At 36.3% G+C, this 14289-nt stretch overlaps 1 protein-coding gene across 1 annotated transcript; it reads right to left on the reverse strand.

Annotated features, from left to right (window-relative positions):
• Positions 1–1295: 1295 nt before the first annotated feature.
• si:ch73-168d20.1 (NACHT, LRR and PYD domains-containing protein 12) lies at positions 1296–13964 on the reverse strand. Its single transcript, XM_007237378.3, has 13 exons — positions 13374–13964; positions 11721–11789; positions 9656–11456; positions 9311–9484; positions 8975–9145; positions 8714–8887; positions 7807–7980; positions 7056–7229; positions 6781–6954; positions 6104–6271; positions 5792–5965; positions 4992–5165; positions 1296–3486 (listed from the first exon to the last, which is right to left on the reverse strand). Exons 1-13 carry the CDS (start codon positions 13513–13515, stop codon positions 3480–3482), a joined length of 3576 nt encoding a protein of 1191 aa, XP_007237440.3. The 5' UTR covers positions 13516–13964; the 3' UTR covers positions 1296–3479.
• Between the last annotated feature and the right edge of the window lie 325 nt (positions 13965–14289).

Genomic DNA, 14289 nt, shown 5'->3' on the forward strand with positions numbered 1-14289 from the left:
AAAGTCTGATCTCTGATCTCACAACTGAACTGAGCAAAACACACAACATTGTCAAAAGATGCAACACAATGTAAATGTAATTTTTTGTGAAGAAAATTTGCAAAAACACACATTACATGCTTTATTATTAATTACGCTTTATTGTTTATTCTCATAATTTTTCAAACCTTTAGCGTTTGTGAAATGGAAGCGTCTCAAAAAAGAAATAAAGTGCCTGACCGCCCACTAGATGTCTATGTTTATGTGGAAAACCCTGCTATTGCATCATTCCCAAATTCTCACAGCAGTGGTAAATCCCTGAGTTTAGAACATAACTCCACTCATACAGTGCAGACAGCACTGCACCTGACTGTACTGAAATCATTCTCCATGTTAAAGCAACCCAGAGCTAGCCAGAGGCACCCTAAATCTCAGCTAATCCTCCTGGAGCAGATTTGATCCTGGCTGATCTCTCTGGGGTTAGCCTAGCAGGAGGTTAAAAGAGTAAAAGCTTCTGTTGGACAGCTAGAGGACTTCCTGTGTAAATACATTGTGTGCCTGGTGCCACCTGGACCCTACCCTACACCCTACAACTCCTCTTCAGGACTTTAACAGATCTGTTATGGAGCTTACAGGAATAGTCCTGGCTCTCAGTCTGGGTAGCCAATTGAGTCAGTTACTGACATTAAGGGACCTCTGTTTTTTTTACTCTTAAGAAGGCGAATAGAAAAAAAAAACATTTGGTTGCCTAAAGAGTTAGTTTCTCTGGGGGACGTCTGTGAAAAATACTCTTTTTTTTTTGCTTTCTCTGTCACAACATCGCGTTCAGTAGCTCCTCCACTCTTCCACTTGCTGTTGTGTTAACATGGATCTTCATGGAAACACGCACCCAAAGCGTAATTATACCACAGTTAGTTCCGACCCTGCAATGTGATTGGCTGAGGGAGTTTTATGACATTATTAGCAGGTAATGCACTGCAACCTAAGCTGTCCATGTATTACTCCGCCACATACAGGTAACCTAGCAACGATGCAGCGCTTACCAGCCAAACAGCGCAGCTACAAACAGAGCAGCAATGGAACTATGTTAACTTTTTTTAAGTGTTTATAACCAAACAGATCATATTTTCTAGTCCTCTTTACTCAAAATCTTTTAATAAGCAGCGATATTGGAACTGTGGTATGGTGTAATATTGGCACTAGCTCCTACAATTGCATCACAGCAGTGCTAATATTACACATTATAGCACTCCCTCTCATGTGTTATTGCTTAAATATACATGCAGTATATAAGAAAGATATACATATGCAGGATATACATGCAGGTACAAGTAATTTTTTAATAAAAATGAAAAAGCAAGAACGAAACAGATACAAAACATTAGAGGTGTCAAATATAGAAGAACAAACACTCTGTTCTTCTTTAAATACATTCATTTCAGTGCAAAAATGTGTTTTTGAGGAGGAGAAGAGCACTACAGGCCCCTGTGGAGCGGCCTAAGCTTTTGTCTTTAGAGCCATTTTTTCCTCTTACTTTACTTTTACTTTTATACTTTAAGTAGCTTTGAAAGCAGTACTTATAACTTGAGTTGATACTTAAACTGCTACAGAAGTATTGTTAAACCCCAGTATCTGTACTTCTTTTTGAGTAATAATGTGAATACTGAAAACACCTTTTTAAAACATAAAGCAAGTTAAACAGACTAAAAGAACATGACTGAAACAAACTGGGAACAGAAACTGCCCAGTAACACTGAAATAAATTCTGAAATACTTTCACAATTACTGCCACCAACTAATGAAGAACAACAGATCTTTTTGAAAATAGCTTTACATCCTACTTCCCTTTTATAAAACATTTCTTAGTAAAAAAAATAACAATCAATTTCACATTTCATAATTCACATTTCTGAGGAAGCATAAGAAACATAACACTGTCAAACAAAATAAGCTAAACCCTTAAGTAAAGTATGTAATAACAATCTTTCAGTAGTAGTCATCTAACAGTAGAACTATACTAAGCTTATACTAACTTGTTTTTCACTTGCCTGCTTATCAATATAAAGTTATTTGGACTTCTTAGCTGTCCAAAGAATTTATGTTTACCACACCATTTAAACTAATCCTTAATCTGTATAAGCATTAGAATTTTGCATGATGAAACAAAATTAAATGAGTCCTTCCAATGAACTAAATATATACAGTATAAACCATTTCTCCACATTGGGAAAAGTCAGTTATTTTCTTTTTTAATTTTTAAATATTAAGTTATTTAAAATGAGTCATGCTTTAATGAGTGTAAAAATATATATAAGTCTAAAAAAGCACATTTTAATTTTAAATAATAAACAAAGACAGTATAAACTGTAAGCTCGGATAAGATGAGTTTACTTTAAATTTGAGGAAACCGGTTGCCTTAAAAAAGTTAAGTAATGGGTGATGAAAACAAGTTAGCATAACTTAGAATATCAAGTTATTACAACTAAAGGGGACGTTGATTTCACTTTTTTTTTTGTTATACTGTAAGATCAGATAAGTTGAGTTTACTTAACTTTTTTAAGGCAGCCAGTTTGCTCATTTTTTTAGATAATGGGAAATGTAAACTTGAGTTAGCATAAATTAAAACCGAGTTATTACAACTAAAGGGGAACTTGATTTATTTCTAATGTAGCCCAGGGGAATCACTACACACTGATGGTTAGTGTCAGAAACTGTTGGACACACCCAGTATGCAAATAGATTGTGACAGAAGCCAATGGAAAAGAAGCTGTTAATGGCAACAGACTAAACTCAGTTATTATAAGTTGGTTCAACTCAAAGATCTCAGTTTGAATGTATATGCGCCCACAAATTTTCAACTAACTCAAAATAGTTGAGTATTGTTTAGAAATATCCACTTTAATGTAAAACAGACTTAAATCATTTGAGTTCAAACAACATATGAGTTTACAGTGTAATGGATTTCACACAAAATGTTGGTTATTTGTTGGAAGGGCTCATACAGTATAAAGAACCCAAGAAACATACTGTATTAAGCTTTTTACAATGAAAACCTGTTAAAAAAATATTTTCTCATGAGCACAAATGTTTTGACAAATATCTTACATTACTTCACTTTCAGCAGGAAGTGTGCCACAAGATTCAGTTCCTCAAAATCAAGACTTTTCACATTCTGCAACTTTCATATTAACACAGCTTAAATATTAAAATGATAGTGCCTTTTCCAGAACAGATAATGACATGAGATGACATGTTCATTAATTCTATGCATTTATGAATTCTATGCATTCTAACAATACTTGAAATTTTTACTGACTGATCTGCTTATTGTGCTTTATGGTGCATACATAACATTATCTGTGAGTTTACATTATTAAACATATTGTAACCAAAATAATATACATGGTAAATTACAGTCCATAAAAACGTCCTCTGCTTCTTCTCCTCCTGGGAGTGTCTCTCCTCAGACCATCCAGTATTTGAGACTGTAAGACTTGTTTTTAGAGGCTGTAAATGAGAATAAGACAATAACAAGTTTATTACAGTAGTTTGTAATGTAAATACAACAAATACCTACAAACTAGGCATCTGCCTGATTCATATTAATATTATATTGTATTAAAATGTATGCGCACTTTTACTCCCCATACAGCATCACAATTAATTTTATAAAAAATATATAGTAACACTTGAAACACTACATTATTTGGTATCCTCACTGACAATATGTCTTTTTTAATGTTGTGAAACAAATTGGCTACTTATTATATTTTACAAAAGGGGAAATGCTTTAAAGTTGCATCTTTTGTTGTGTTAAAGGCTGAGCAGACAAAACATGAAATATCTTGGAGTTGTACTGTCTGCAATACTGTTCCAACTTTTTTTAAAGTTGTATTTAAATTAGTGGTGTCAATTAATTAAAAAATGTACTCCAATCACGACAATATTCTGTGATTACCTGCGATTAATTGCATTTGTTATTCTTAAGATGCAAGTTTTTATAGTGGATATTTAAATGTAAATAAACATATTAATGTATAAATGTAAAATGTAATTATATTTATACTAGTGGTGTCAATTAAAATACTAGTATATACTTGTATTTTTTCCTCTCAAAAATACAAGTATATACTAGTTTTTTAATTGACACCACTAGTATAAATATAATTACATTTTACATTTCTGCATTAATATGTTTATTTACATTTAAATGTCCACTATAAAAACGTATATAAGGATATATATATAAAGATAAAGCCAACGTGGGGCACTGGAATAAAAAAATGCATGAGCTTCTCATGCCTCTCAGCTTGGTTGTAAAGATTTCTGAATTAGAACTTAATTTGCTGAGTATAAAAGGGTGTTTGCACACCTGCAGTTGGTTTCTATGGTCTGGATCAGTTGATAAATTTGTTTACTTGGATTGTTTTCTGCCTCTGTTTGGTTTAGTTTCACACAGGCATAAACTTAAATGCAACAAAATGCTCTCCAATATACTACACAAGCACATTGTCTCCTCTGATTGGTCAGAGCTGTCACAGAACGCAAAAATAAAATTGCAGCTGTGCTTTCAAACCGTGTTTTCAACAGGACATGCAGCACAGATGCAGTAAACAGAGTCACTCGGCTTCGAGCAGTGAATGCAGCACATACTGCTTTGTGTAAACAGCATGAAGCAGCAGTGGCAGTGTTTGTCTGGCAAATATATCAGATTAAACTGTGCCTTATCAGCAGTTTAGCTGGGTCTGATCGAAATTATATTATGTTCTCACCACAAGTGAACCACTTCAGAAAATAAATGCACATGTTGGACAGGAGCGGAACAGATTAAGGCAGAAGTTGGGGTCAAACTTGGTGGTGTAATTTAACATTTAACAAAATTTAAAATTTAACACAATTTTTTTAATTAATAAAAAAAATTCAAATCCAAAGCCTAATCAAGACTTAACACACAACCAACAGTTTTGTCCTTTTGTTTTGTGTGTTTAAAGTGACAATAAGTCATAACTCACTTCAGCTTTTCCAGTTTACAGTGAGGATTCCTCAGTAGATCAGAGAGGAGCTTCTTTGCTAACTCTCCTGGTATATTGAGGGTCAAATTAAGTTCTTTCAGGTGTGAGGGGTTTGAGTTCAGAGCTCTAACCAGAGCAGCACAGCCCTCTCCTCTAATACTACAGTTACTCAGCCTGCACAGAGAAAAAATACACATAGTTACAAATAAAGGGAATAGATTTGAGTCCATGCACTTCACCCACATGCATACACTAATATACACACTTAGCATAGAACATATAATCAAAAGAACTTCAAGTATTATACCACAGTTTCAAATATTATGCCACAGTTAGTTCCGATCCTCCAATGTGAGAGGCATTCTACAAGTGTCATTATCAGCCGGTAACCAAAGCTCTTTACATGTTACTCTACCTTATAAGCCACACAGCGCAGCTACAAACAGAGCAGCAATGGAAGTATTTTAACAGATAGTATTTTCTCATCCTCTTAACTCAAAATCTTTCAATTAACAGTGATAATGGAACTGTGGTATAATCACAATAATACACTCAAAGTTTGTGCTATAACATGTAATATTGGCACTGCTGTGCTGAGCTCGTGCCTACGACCGCAGTACAGCAGTGCCAATATTACATGTTATAGCACTCCCTCTTGTGTATTATTGCTCAATTATCTCACTTTTGTCTCACACAAAAACACAATACTTTGCACCAAAACAAATATAACTACTACAGTACATAGTTAACAATTGTGGACTGCATACATAAAAGATGACAAAAAGAAATTGTGATCTGACCCCAGTTTTTCCAGTTTACAGTGCAGATTCTTCAGTCCAACAGATAGCTCCTTTGCTCCTGAATCTTGCAGTTTATTGTTTTTTAAGTCCAGTTCTTTTAGACTTGAGTTGTTTTTGCTGAGAACTGAGGCCAGAGCTGCACAGCTTTTCCCAGTGAGCTCACAACCCCAAAGCCTGGGAGAAATATATATATAAAACTGCTGTATTTTACACAACAAACACCCACCAATACTGGATCTCAAATGTTTCAATTGTTTTAATTTTGCTATTAATAACAGATCCTAGCTAACTAGCCTGACTAAGCAATCTCACCTCAGTGTCTCTAATTTGCACTCAGGATTCTCCAGTCCAACAGAGAGCTTCTTCACTCCTGAATCCTGCAGTTCATTGTTACTCAGGTCCAGTTCTTTCAGGCATGTTGACATGAGAGCTGATGCCAGAACAGCACAGCTTTTCTCTGTGAGATAACAACTCCAAAGCCTGAGAGAGAAAAGGGTACCACTTGAGACTACCATTATAAAGGCTTTATAAATAATGTGTAAAGATTTAATTATTGTTATTGATTAGGTTATACAAACTGTATGAATGATTAATGAGCACTAAAAACATAGAAAGAGAAATTACATAAGTGTTATTTGTCAAATAGTGAATACACATTCATTTACACCTACATTCTAGATATTTACCAAACTAGGCATATTGCCATATTTGTTAATATGTTTAATCATTCAACCATCCAGATTAAATATTTAATCACTTATGATATTGTGGTGTACATTGACATATACAATTTATAATAAATTTAAATTCTATATTAGTTACTTTTTTATTAGTTATTCGTTATAAGCTATTTTCAGCAAAACCAAAGACCTCATCCTGTTCATTATAACTAAAGCAACACTGTTCATCCTAATAACATATTTATGTGTGTCTGTGTCTGTGTGTGTGTGCATGTGTGTGTGTGTGTGTAAAGTCATTTACACACTTACTGTAGTTTCTCTAGTTTACAGTGTGGAACCTTCAGTAGATCAGAGATTTCTTTCACTCCTGAATCTCCTGTTTTATTGAGACTCAGACTCAACTCTTTCAGGTGTGAGGGGTTTGATTTCAGAGCTAAGAGTAGAGAAACACAGCCTTCCTCTGCAACACTACAGCCTTCGAGCCTGAAGTGAAAGGATGCATATTCAGTTTATATGTGTGAGTTTTATAAACAGAGACAAAATCCTGGACAAATGGAGGTTTTGACAATAAGTCAGTAACTCACAGTAGTTTCTCTAGTTTACACTGTGGATCCTTCAGTAGATCAGAGATTTCTTTCACTCCTGACTCTCCTGGTTTACAGTAGTTAAGAGTCAGTCCTCTCAGGTGTGAGGGGTTTGATTTCAGAGCCTGAACCAGAGCAACACAGCCTTTCTCTGTAATGCTGCAACCTTCCAGCCTGCAGAGAAAAGAAGAAAAACTTCCTACAATTACAGCTTTACATACAAAGTTAAATATTCATATAGACATACACAGGATTTTCTCCACTGTTGCCACGGCTAGTGTTAAATTTAACATGCCAGACATCTCAAATCTCCCAGAAGTCCTGGGAGTCTACTGAAAATCAATAATGACTCCCCGCAAGTCAGATAAAATCTCCAGGAATCTAAAATGGCCCAAAAGTGAACACAAATGCATACGTGGGCAACACAGACTTTTTTCCCCTTATGTCTAAGTTACCTTACCAGTTGTTAACATTGGCAATTCATTATTATTGTTCATTTATTAAGCTTGGAATGCTTTGCTCACAAAATATATTTGTGTTTTTTTGTTATTCATTTTTTAATCTTGATTATGTCTAGATAATACATTACTAGTGTTTTCCCTAGAGATAAATCAGCAGATTTTTTAGATGGTCTTAGTCCCATATACTCTTCCCACATAGTTAGTAAAGCAGTAGAATGTTTTTAAATTTCATCATAATAACATCTCTATAGTATGTGTATGTGTATGTGAAGAGACTGTGAATTGCTCACTGTAGTTTCTTCAGTTTACATTGTGGATCTTTCAAAAGATCAGAGAGCTCTATTACTCCTAACTTTGTAAGTTTATTCCAGCTCATATTCAGCTCTCTCAGGTGTGAGGGGTTTGATTTCAGAGCTTTAACCAATGCTTCACAGCTTTCCTCTGTAATACCACAGTCATGCAACCTGCAGGAAATAGGGGAAAATATTAATCATTGTGTTTTACACTTGAACATTTAGCTCAGTGTTTACATACGTATACAGCATTTACATAATTCAGGTAGTTTGTTTTCTACAATTTTACAATGTCTCCTCTTGCAGCTCCAGAAATATCTATGGTATGTTGTTTTTTACATGCAAACGCATTCAATTCAATTAGCTCTATCCGGACGGGAATAGTTTTCACAGGGGGACGTTTGAAAAATATTTCACACTTCTACTCAGTGATAAAACTCCTGCATCCAGACTGCCATTGCAAACCAGTGAGTTTTTTTTTGGATTTCTTGGTAACGTGACATCGCGTTCAGTAGCTCCTCCATTTCCACTAGCTGTTGTGTTTACGCGGATCTTTGTGGAAATGCGTGTCTAAAGTGTAATTACAGTGTGTGGCAGTGGACAAATGTCAATTTTATTAAATGCAAGAAGACGAAACTCAGAAATGTGCATCCGGACAGGAATAAAATTACCAGAGGACCACAGAGTTCAGTGAAAAACAGTAGGTAATTCGACCTGTATTTTTTCTCAGAGGACCTCTGATAAAATCAAATACATTGTCATTCAAGATAGGAATAAAATCACAGAGGTACCCCCATAAAATAGAAAATTACCCCAGGACCCCCTTAGAAACTAATCCCATCCAGATAGGGCTTTGTGTGTTACTGCAGCATCAACAAAAATACATTAGCGGGTCAGTACTTACTGTAGTTTCTCCAGTCGACACTCTGAATCTTTCAGTAGTTTACAAAGTCCCTCTGCTCCTGACTCTCCTGGTTTATTGTGATTCAGATTCAGTTCTTTCAGATGTGAGGGATTGGATTTCAGAGCTTTAACAAGAGAAGCGCACCGTTCTTCTGTGATACTGCAATCTTCCAGACTGTATGAAGAAAAACATTTTATACTTAGAGTTTAATACATGCATGTATGGTAAAAGCCAAAATGGGTTTTTAAGTCAGTAACTTACTGAAGTTTCTTCAGTTTACAATGTAAATCCTCCAGTAGATCAGAGAGTTCCTTTACTCCTGACTCTCCTAGGTTGTTGTAATTCAGATTCAGCTCTCTCAGGTAAGAAGGGTTAGATTTCAGAGCTTTAACCAGAGCAACACATCCTTCCTCTTTAATACTGTTACATAGTCTTTAAGGGAGATACAGAAAAAAATACTTACAGCACAACACTCTCACCATTCATATATAATGGGTAGGAAAGTGTCCAGGCACATCTGATGAGGTTTTAATTGATTTACAATGCACTGCATATGTGTTTAAGTGAGCATGAATTGTGCAAAAGTGATGATCTCACCTTAATGCCTCCAGTTTACAGTGTGGATTCTTCATTCCAGCACAGAGCTTCTTCACTCCAGAATCCTGTAGTTCATTGTTACTTAGGTCCAGCTCTCTCAAACATGAAGAATTTGAGTTAAAAGTCGAAGCCAGAGCTGCACAGCCTTTCTCTGTCAGATTACAGCAGCGCAGCCTAGGAGACAAATTATGACATATGAGAGACAATTGCAGGACATCGGTAAACGTTGCAGGACTGCAAAAAAGGTTCTACACACTAAATTAGAATTGGTATTTGTTTGGCTACCTTATCTTCAGCTACAATTTCTAAAATAAATTGGTGACATTTAGAAATGATTATACTTACACAGCTTTTCTGGATGCTTTGACCACTGGCAGCAGCCTCAGAAGGCATTCTTCTGATGAGTGGTATTTACCAAGATCAAACTCGTCCAACTCCTCTTCTGAATTCAGCAACACAAACACCAGAGCTGACCACTGATCTGGAGAGAGTTTAACTCCATTGAGACAACTGTCATCTCCTTTTCTTAGGTAGGTTTGGACTTCCTGCACTAGAGAATGATCATTCAGTTCATTCAGGCAGTGGAACAGGTTGATGGACTTCTCTGGAGAGGAATTCTCTCTGATCATCTTCTTGATGTAATTGACTATTTGATCATTTTTCGGTGAGATGTTTCCAGATTGTGGCAGGAGGCCTCGTAAAGGATTCTGATTGGACTCCAGTGATAGGCCCAGAAGGAAGCGGAGGAAAAGATCCAGGTGTCCGTTTTTACTCTCTAAAGCTTTGTCTACTGCACACCTGAGGAAGTCAAACAGTTGTGGTTTTTTGAAAATGTTCAAAAATCCAGAGGCTCGCTTCAGCAGCACGTTTCCTTTGCCAGTCATGAACGAATAAAATGCAAACAAGGCAGCAAGAAATTCTTGAACACTCAGATGCACAAAGCTAAACACCTTCTCCAGGTGTAGCCCAAACTCCTCTCTGAAGATCTGGGTGCAAACTCCTGAATACACAAGTAAGTCTTTAACATCAGTTCCACATAACCTCAGGTCTTCTTCATAGAAGATCAGGTCCCCACTTTCTAGATGTTGGAAAGCCAGTTCTCCCAGGGCCAGAACTCTCTCTTTAGTCAGATGAGGATCAATATCACATTTTCCTTCATATTTCTGGCTGCTGTGTTTGATCTGGAAGATCAGGAAGTGTATGAACATTTGAGTCAGAGTTTTGGGAATGTCTCCACTCTCCGCCTCACTCAGCTTCCTCTCTAGGACAGTAGCTGCAATCCAACAGAAGACCGGGATGTGGCACATGATGTAGAGGCTTCTGGAGGATTTTATATGTGTAATAATTTGTTCAGCAAGACTCTCATCACTGATCCTTTTCCTGAAGTATTCCTCTTTCTGAGGATCACTAAACCCTCGGATCTCTGTAACCTGATTAATGTACTGAAGAAGTATTTGATTGGCTGCTGCTGGTCGAGAGGTTATCCACAAGAGTGCAGAAGGAAGCAGATTCCCCTTGATGAGGTTGGTCAACAGGACATCCACTGAAGCTGGTTCTGATGCATCAGACAAAATTGTATTTTTCACTAAATTAATTGGAAGTCGGCATTCATCCAGGCCATCAAAGATGAACATGAGTTTGAAGTCAGCACAGTTTATTAAGTCTATTAATCTGAATTGTTTTAGTTTTGGGAAAAAGTTGTGAAGAAGATCCAGCAGGCTAAGGGTTTTCTCCTTTATCAAGTTCAGCTCTCTAAAAGAAAGTGGAAACATCAAAAGGATATCCTGATTTGCTTTTCCCTCAACCCAATCCAGGATGAACTTCTGAACAGAGACAGTTTTTCCAATTCCAGCAACTCCTCTTGTCAGCACAGTTCTGATGTATTTGTCTTTTCCTGTTGAGGGTTTAAAGATATTGTTGCAGTTGATGGGTGTCTCCTGTGTTGTTTGTCTTTTGGATTTTATTTCAATCTGTCTGATCTCATGTTCATTGTTGACCTCTCCACTCCCTCCCTCTGTAACGTAAAGCTCGGTGTAAATCTTATTCAGGAGTGTTGAAGTTCCTTGATGTGAGATTCCTTCATTAATATTTCTAAACTTCTTCTCCAGGTCAGACTTGTGTGTTAGTCCACATGAAACAATGTATTCTGGTAAGCAGACATAAAAACAGAAAAAAAAATTGTGTTAAAGTTAGGTTTCTGGATTGTTTCCACCAACCAACTGAAATATCTGTAGTGACTGAGCAAGAAATCCAATCCCCAAAGTGTCACTTTTCTTGCAACAAACAAACAAACTTCAAATTATCTGGTAGACTTTTTGATAATTCTCTACAAAATATGTCTAAAGGGTTGCAGAAGTAGTATATAATATATAGTGTATATAGTATATAAATCCTTATTTTTTATACAGACCTTCAGTGAGAGCCGATGCCACAGGAGAACCTGCATCTGGAACAGTGCTGGTGCTGTTACAAGAAGTTTCTTGAGGTAGAAGAAAGATACAAATGAAATTAATAGATTTTCAAGAAACTTAACATGCAAGAACGATAAAATGAGAGAGGTCAGATTATTATTATTAAGTCAGAAGACAGTAGAGGTAATTGGTTGCTTGCCAAAACATGAACTAAAGGGAAAGGATCAGTGGTAGTTATCTTCAATAATTGGCTGTTTCCTCACTGCCTAATGTATCTCCCTCATTGTTATTTCCTTCCTGGTTGGTGTATAATTATCTGTGAGTCTATATGTACTGAGTACTACAGAAATGGCTTGCATTTCTTGGCCCAATAAATGTAGTTTTCCTGTGAGCTCTGTACTTCCTGCTTTAAAATATTTTAGAATCATTCATTTAGAATAATTTTATCTGGGTTTGCAGTAAATAGATTTTGCCTCTGTAGACACTGGTGAAGGCACTAACATCTTGTTCTAGCTGAATTAAACATGTTCTTCTTTATGCACCCAAGAAATCTATGATTGGACAAGGAAATTTAACATATTCTACTCAATGTCTTTGACTTTGTTGATTTTTTCCTGTTTAAAGTCTCAACAAAGATACACATTTAAACAATGGATTTTTTTTTTATTCAGAAATGTTCTCTGATTTTTTGTGAGGACATGCATTTCCACAAAAAATCACTAAACTATCCCTTTAAAGATACCTAAAATGCATTTGTAACATTTTTGCTGCCATGCTTGGTGTTACTTGCAGGCACTTTCTCTCTCTCTCTCTCTCTCTCTCTCTCTCTCTCTCTCTCTCTCTCCCTCTCAGGTGAGTCATGGGAGAGAATTGTGGGTGGAGACTACGAAAGGACCTGAACCAAGATGGTCGACAGAGAGAGAACGGACCATGTGGCATGCTTAAAGTCCAACACGCTCTTGTAGCCTATTTTATTGTATTACTTCTCTGATATGGTTAATTTAACCCCTATTTTTGGCTAAAAGACAAGTCACTGTCTTGGCTGTACCACCTGGGTATGCAAACAGGTAAGATCTGTACAAGATCTGCACCTGTACATTTTTACATCACGTAGGAATTGTTTGTATAGGTCCCTAGGTAAGAGGGCAGGTGCTACCCCTTGTATTTAGGTTATTAGTTAGGTAGTTTCTTTTCTTTATATTCTTTTTGTACTTAATTTGGCTTTAGGTAGTTTAATATGATTGTTTTGTTGTGTTCTTTTCTTTAGCACCGTCCATAGTTTGCATTTCGCAGAGTGGTACTTTCTTTGTTGTTTTATACAGCATGTGTAAATAATGTAAAAACTGCCATGGTTTGTTGTATGTGCAAGTGAGTGGTGTGAAGCTGAAATTAAATCAGATTTTTGTACCGCTATTTACTGCCTGTTCTCCTCTCTCTTACTTATACTCTGCTGGCTCATTTACTTAAGATAGCCACATGTTATGTTCTCCATAGTTTTTCCTAGACATATGTGGATAAATGTTACACTTGGCATTAAACACGTAATATCAGTACAAAGAGCACATCTGTGTACAACCTCAACATATTATTTACAATATATTCATGATGCTCAAATAGGCCGAGGACTGTGTTCTTCAGATGACTTCACTTACCTCTGTATATGTTGTTTATGTTGACTGTCACTGATCCTTGAATATTATTCCTAGATATCATGGGAGCACAGATGGTTCCTCCAGTGTGAGCCGTGAGTTTGACCAGGGTAGAAGCGATATGGTCTTCAGGGGAAACTTCCATTATTTAACAGAATTGTTTTTGTTCTTTTTCTCTAAACATTGTTAAGGAGGTTTTCTGCACAGAGCGGATGTTGCTGATGATATGGCTGCAAGCTTTACTTTCGGTTTGGACCGGATAAATTCACCACACCACAGGAGGAAGTGCAAAAATTTGCATGTCTACTCAAACAGACTGCTGATGTACCTGCAGAGATCTGTTACATGCAAAAAGCTGCTCTGGTACCAAGCTGTGGCTTGATTTTATGTCACTGACTTCTAACCTCATTGAGCTTTGAACTTCATAGCCAGGTGTATCCTATCATGAGAAAAGGTATTTAAGGTGGCCAATTGCAAGTTGTTCAAGTTGTGCAAAAGCACAAAGACTGTATATCAGACCTGTGTTAATGGAAAACGACTTAATATTCATTAAAAACTGTTTGACCAGTGGTAGGATGGTCCCCCCTTATTTGTGAGTCTTGGTCCTTCCGAGGTATCTTCTTCCTCCAGCTCTGAGGGAGCTTTTATTTGAATTATATGTTCAGTGTTTTGTCTGATTCTTCGTTCTGTCTGATTTATTGTTCTGTAAAGCTGCTTTGTGACAACATCAGTTGTAAAAAGCGCTATATAAATAAATTTTATTTGATATTATAAAAAAAAAAATAACAACCACTGCTTCAGCATGATTGCCTTGTGATCTAAATGCGTAACGCAACAAATAAAGAACGAAAACAAAACTGCCAAAACAGGCTTCAAAATATACTTCTTTATATGTTAAAAGATATAGGGCCAGTATTAA

Source organism: Astyanax mexicanus, chromosome 13 (assembly GCF_023375975.1).
Source record: "Astyanax mexicanus isolate ESR-SI-001 chromosome 13, AstMex3_surface, whole genome shotgun sequence".
Lineage (NCBI taxonomy): Eukaryota > Metazoa > Chordata > Actinopteri > Characiformes > Acestrorhamphidae > Astyanax > Astyanax mexicanus.

Coding starts and splice junctions, on each gene's coding strand:
- si:ch73-168d20.1 (XM_007237378.3), bottom strand. CDS start 13,515: ATGGAAGTTTCCCCTGAAGACCATATCGCTTCTACCCTGGTCAAACTC. Junction 11,790..13,373: donor CATAAACAACATATACAGAG/GTAAGTGAAGTC, acceptor TTCTACCTCAAG/AAACTTCTTGTAACAGCACC. Junction 11,457..11,720: donor GGCATCGGCTCTCACTGAAG/GTCTGTATAAAA, acceptor TCTGCTTACCAG/AATACATTGTTTCATGTGGA.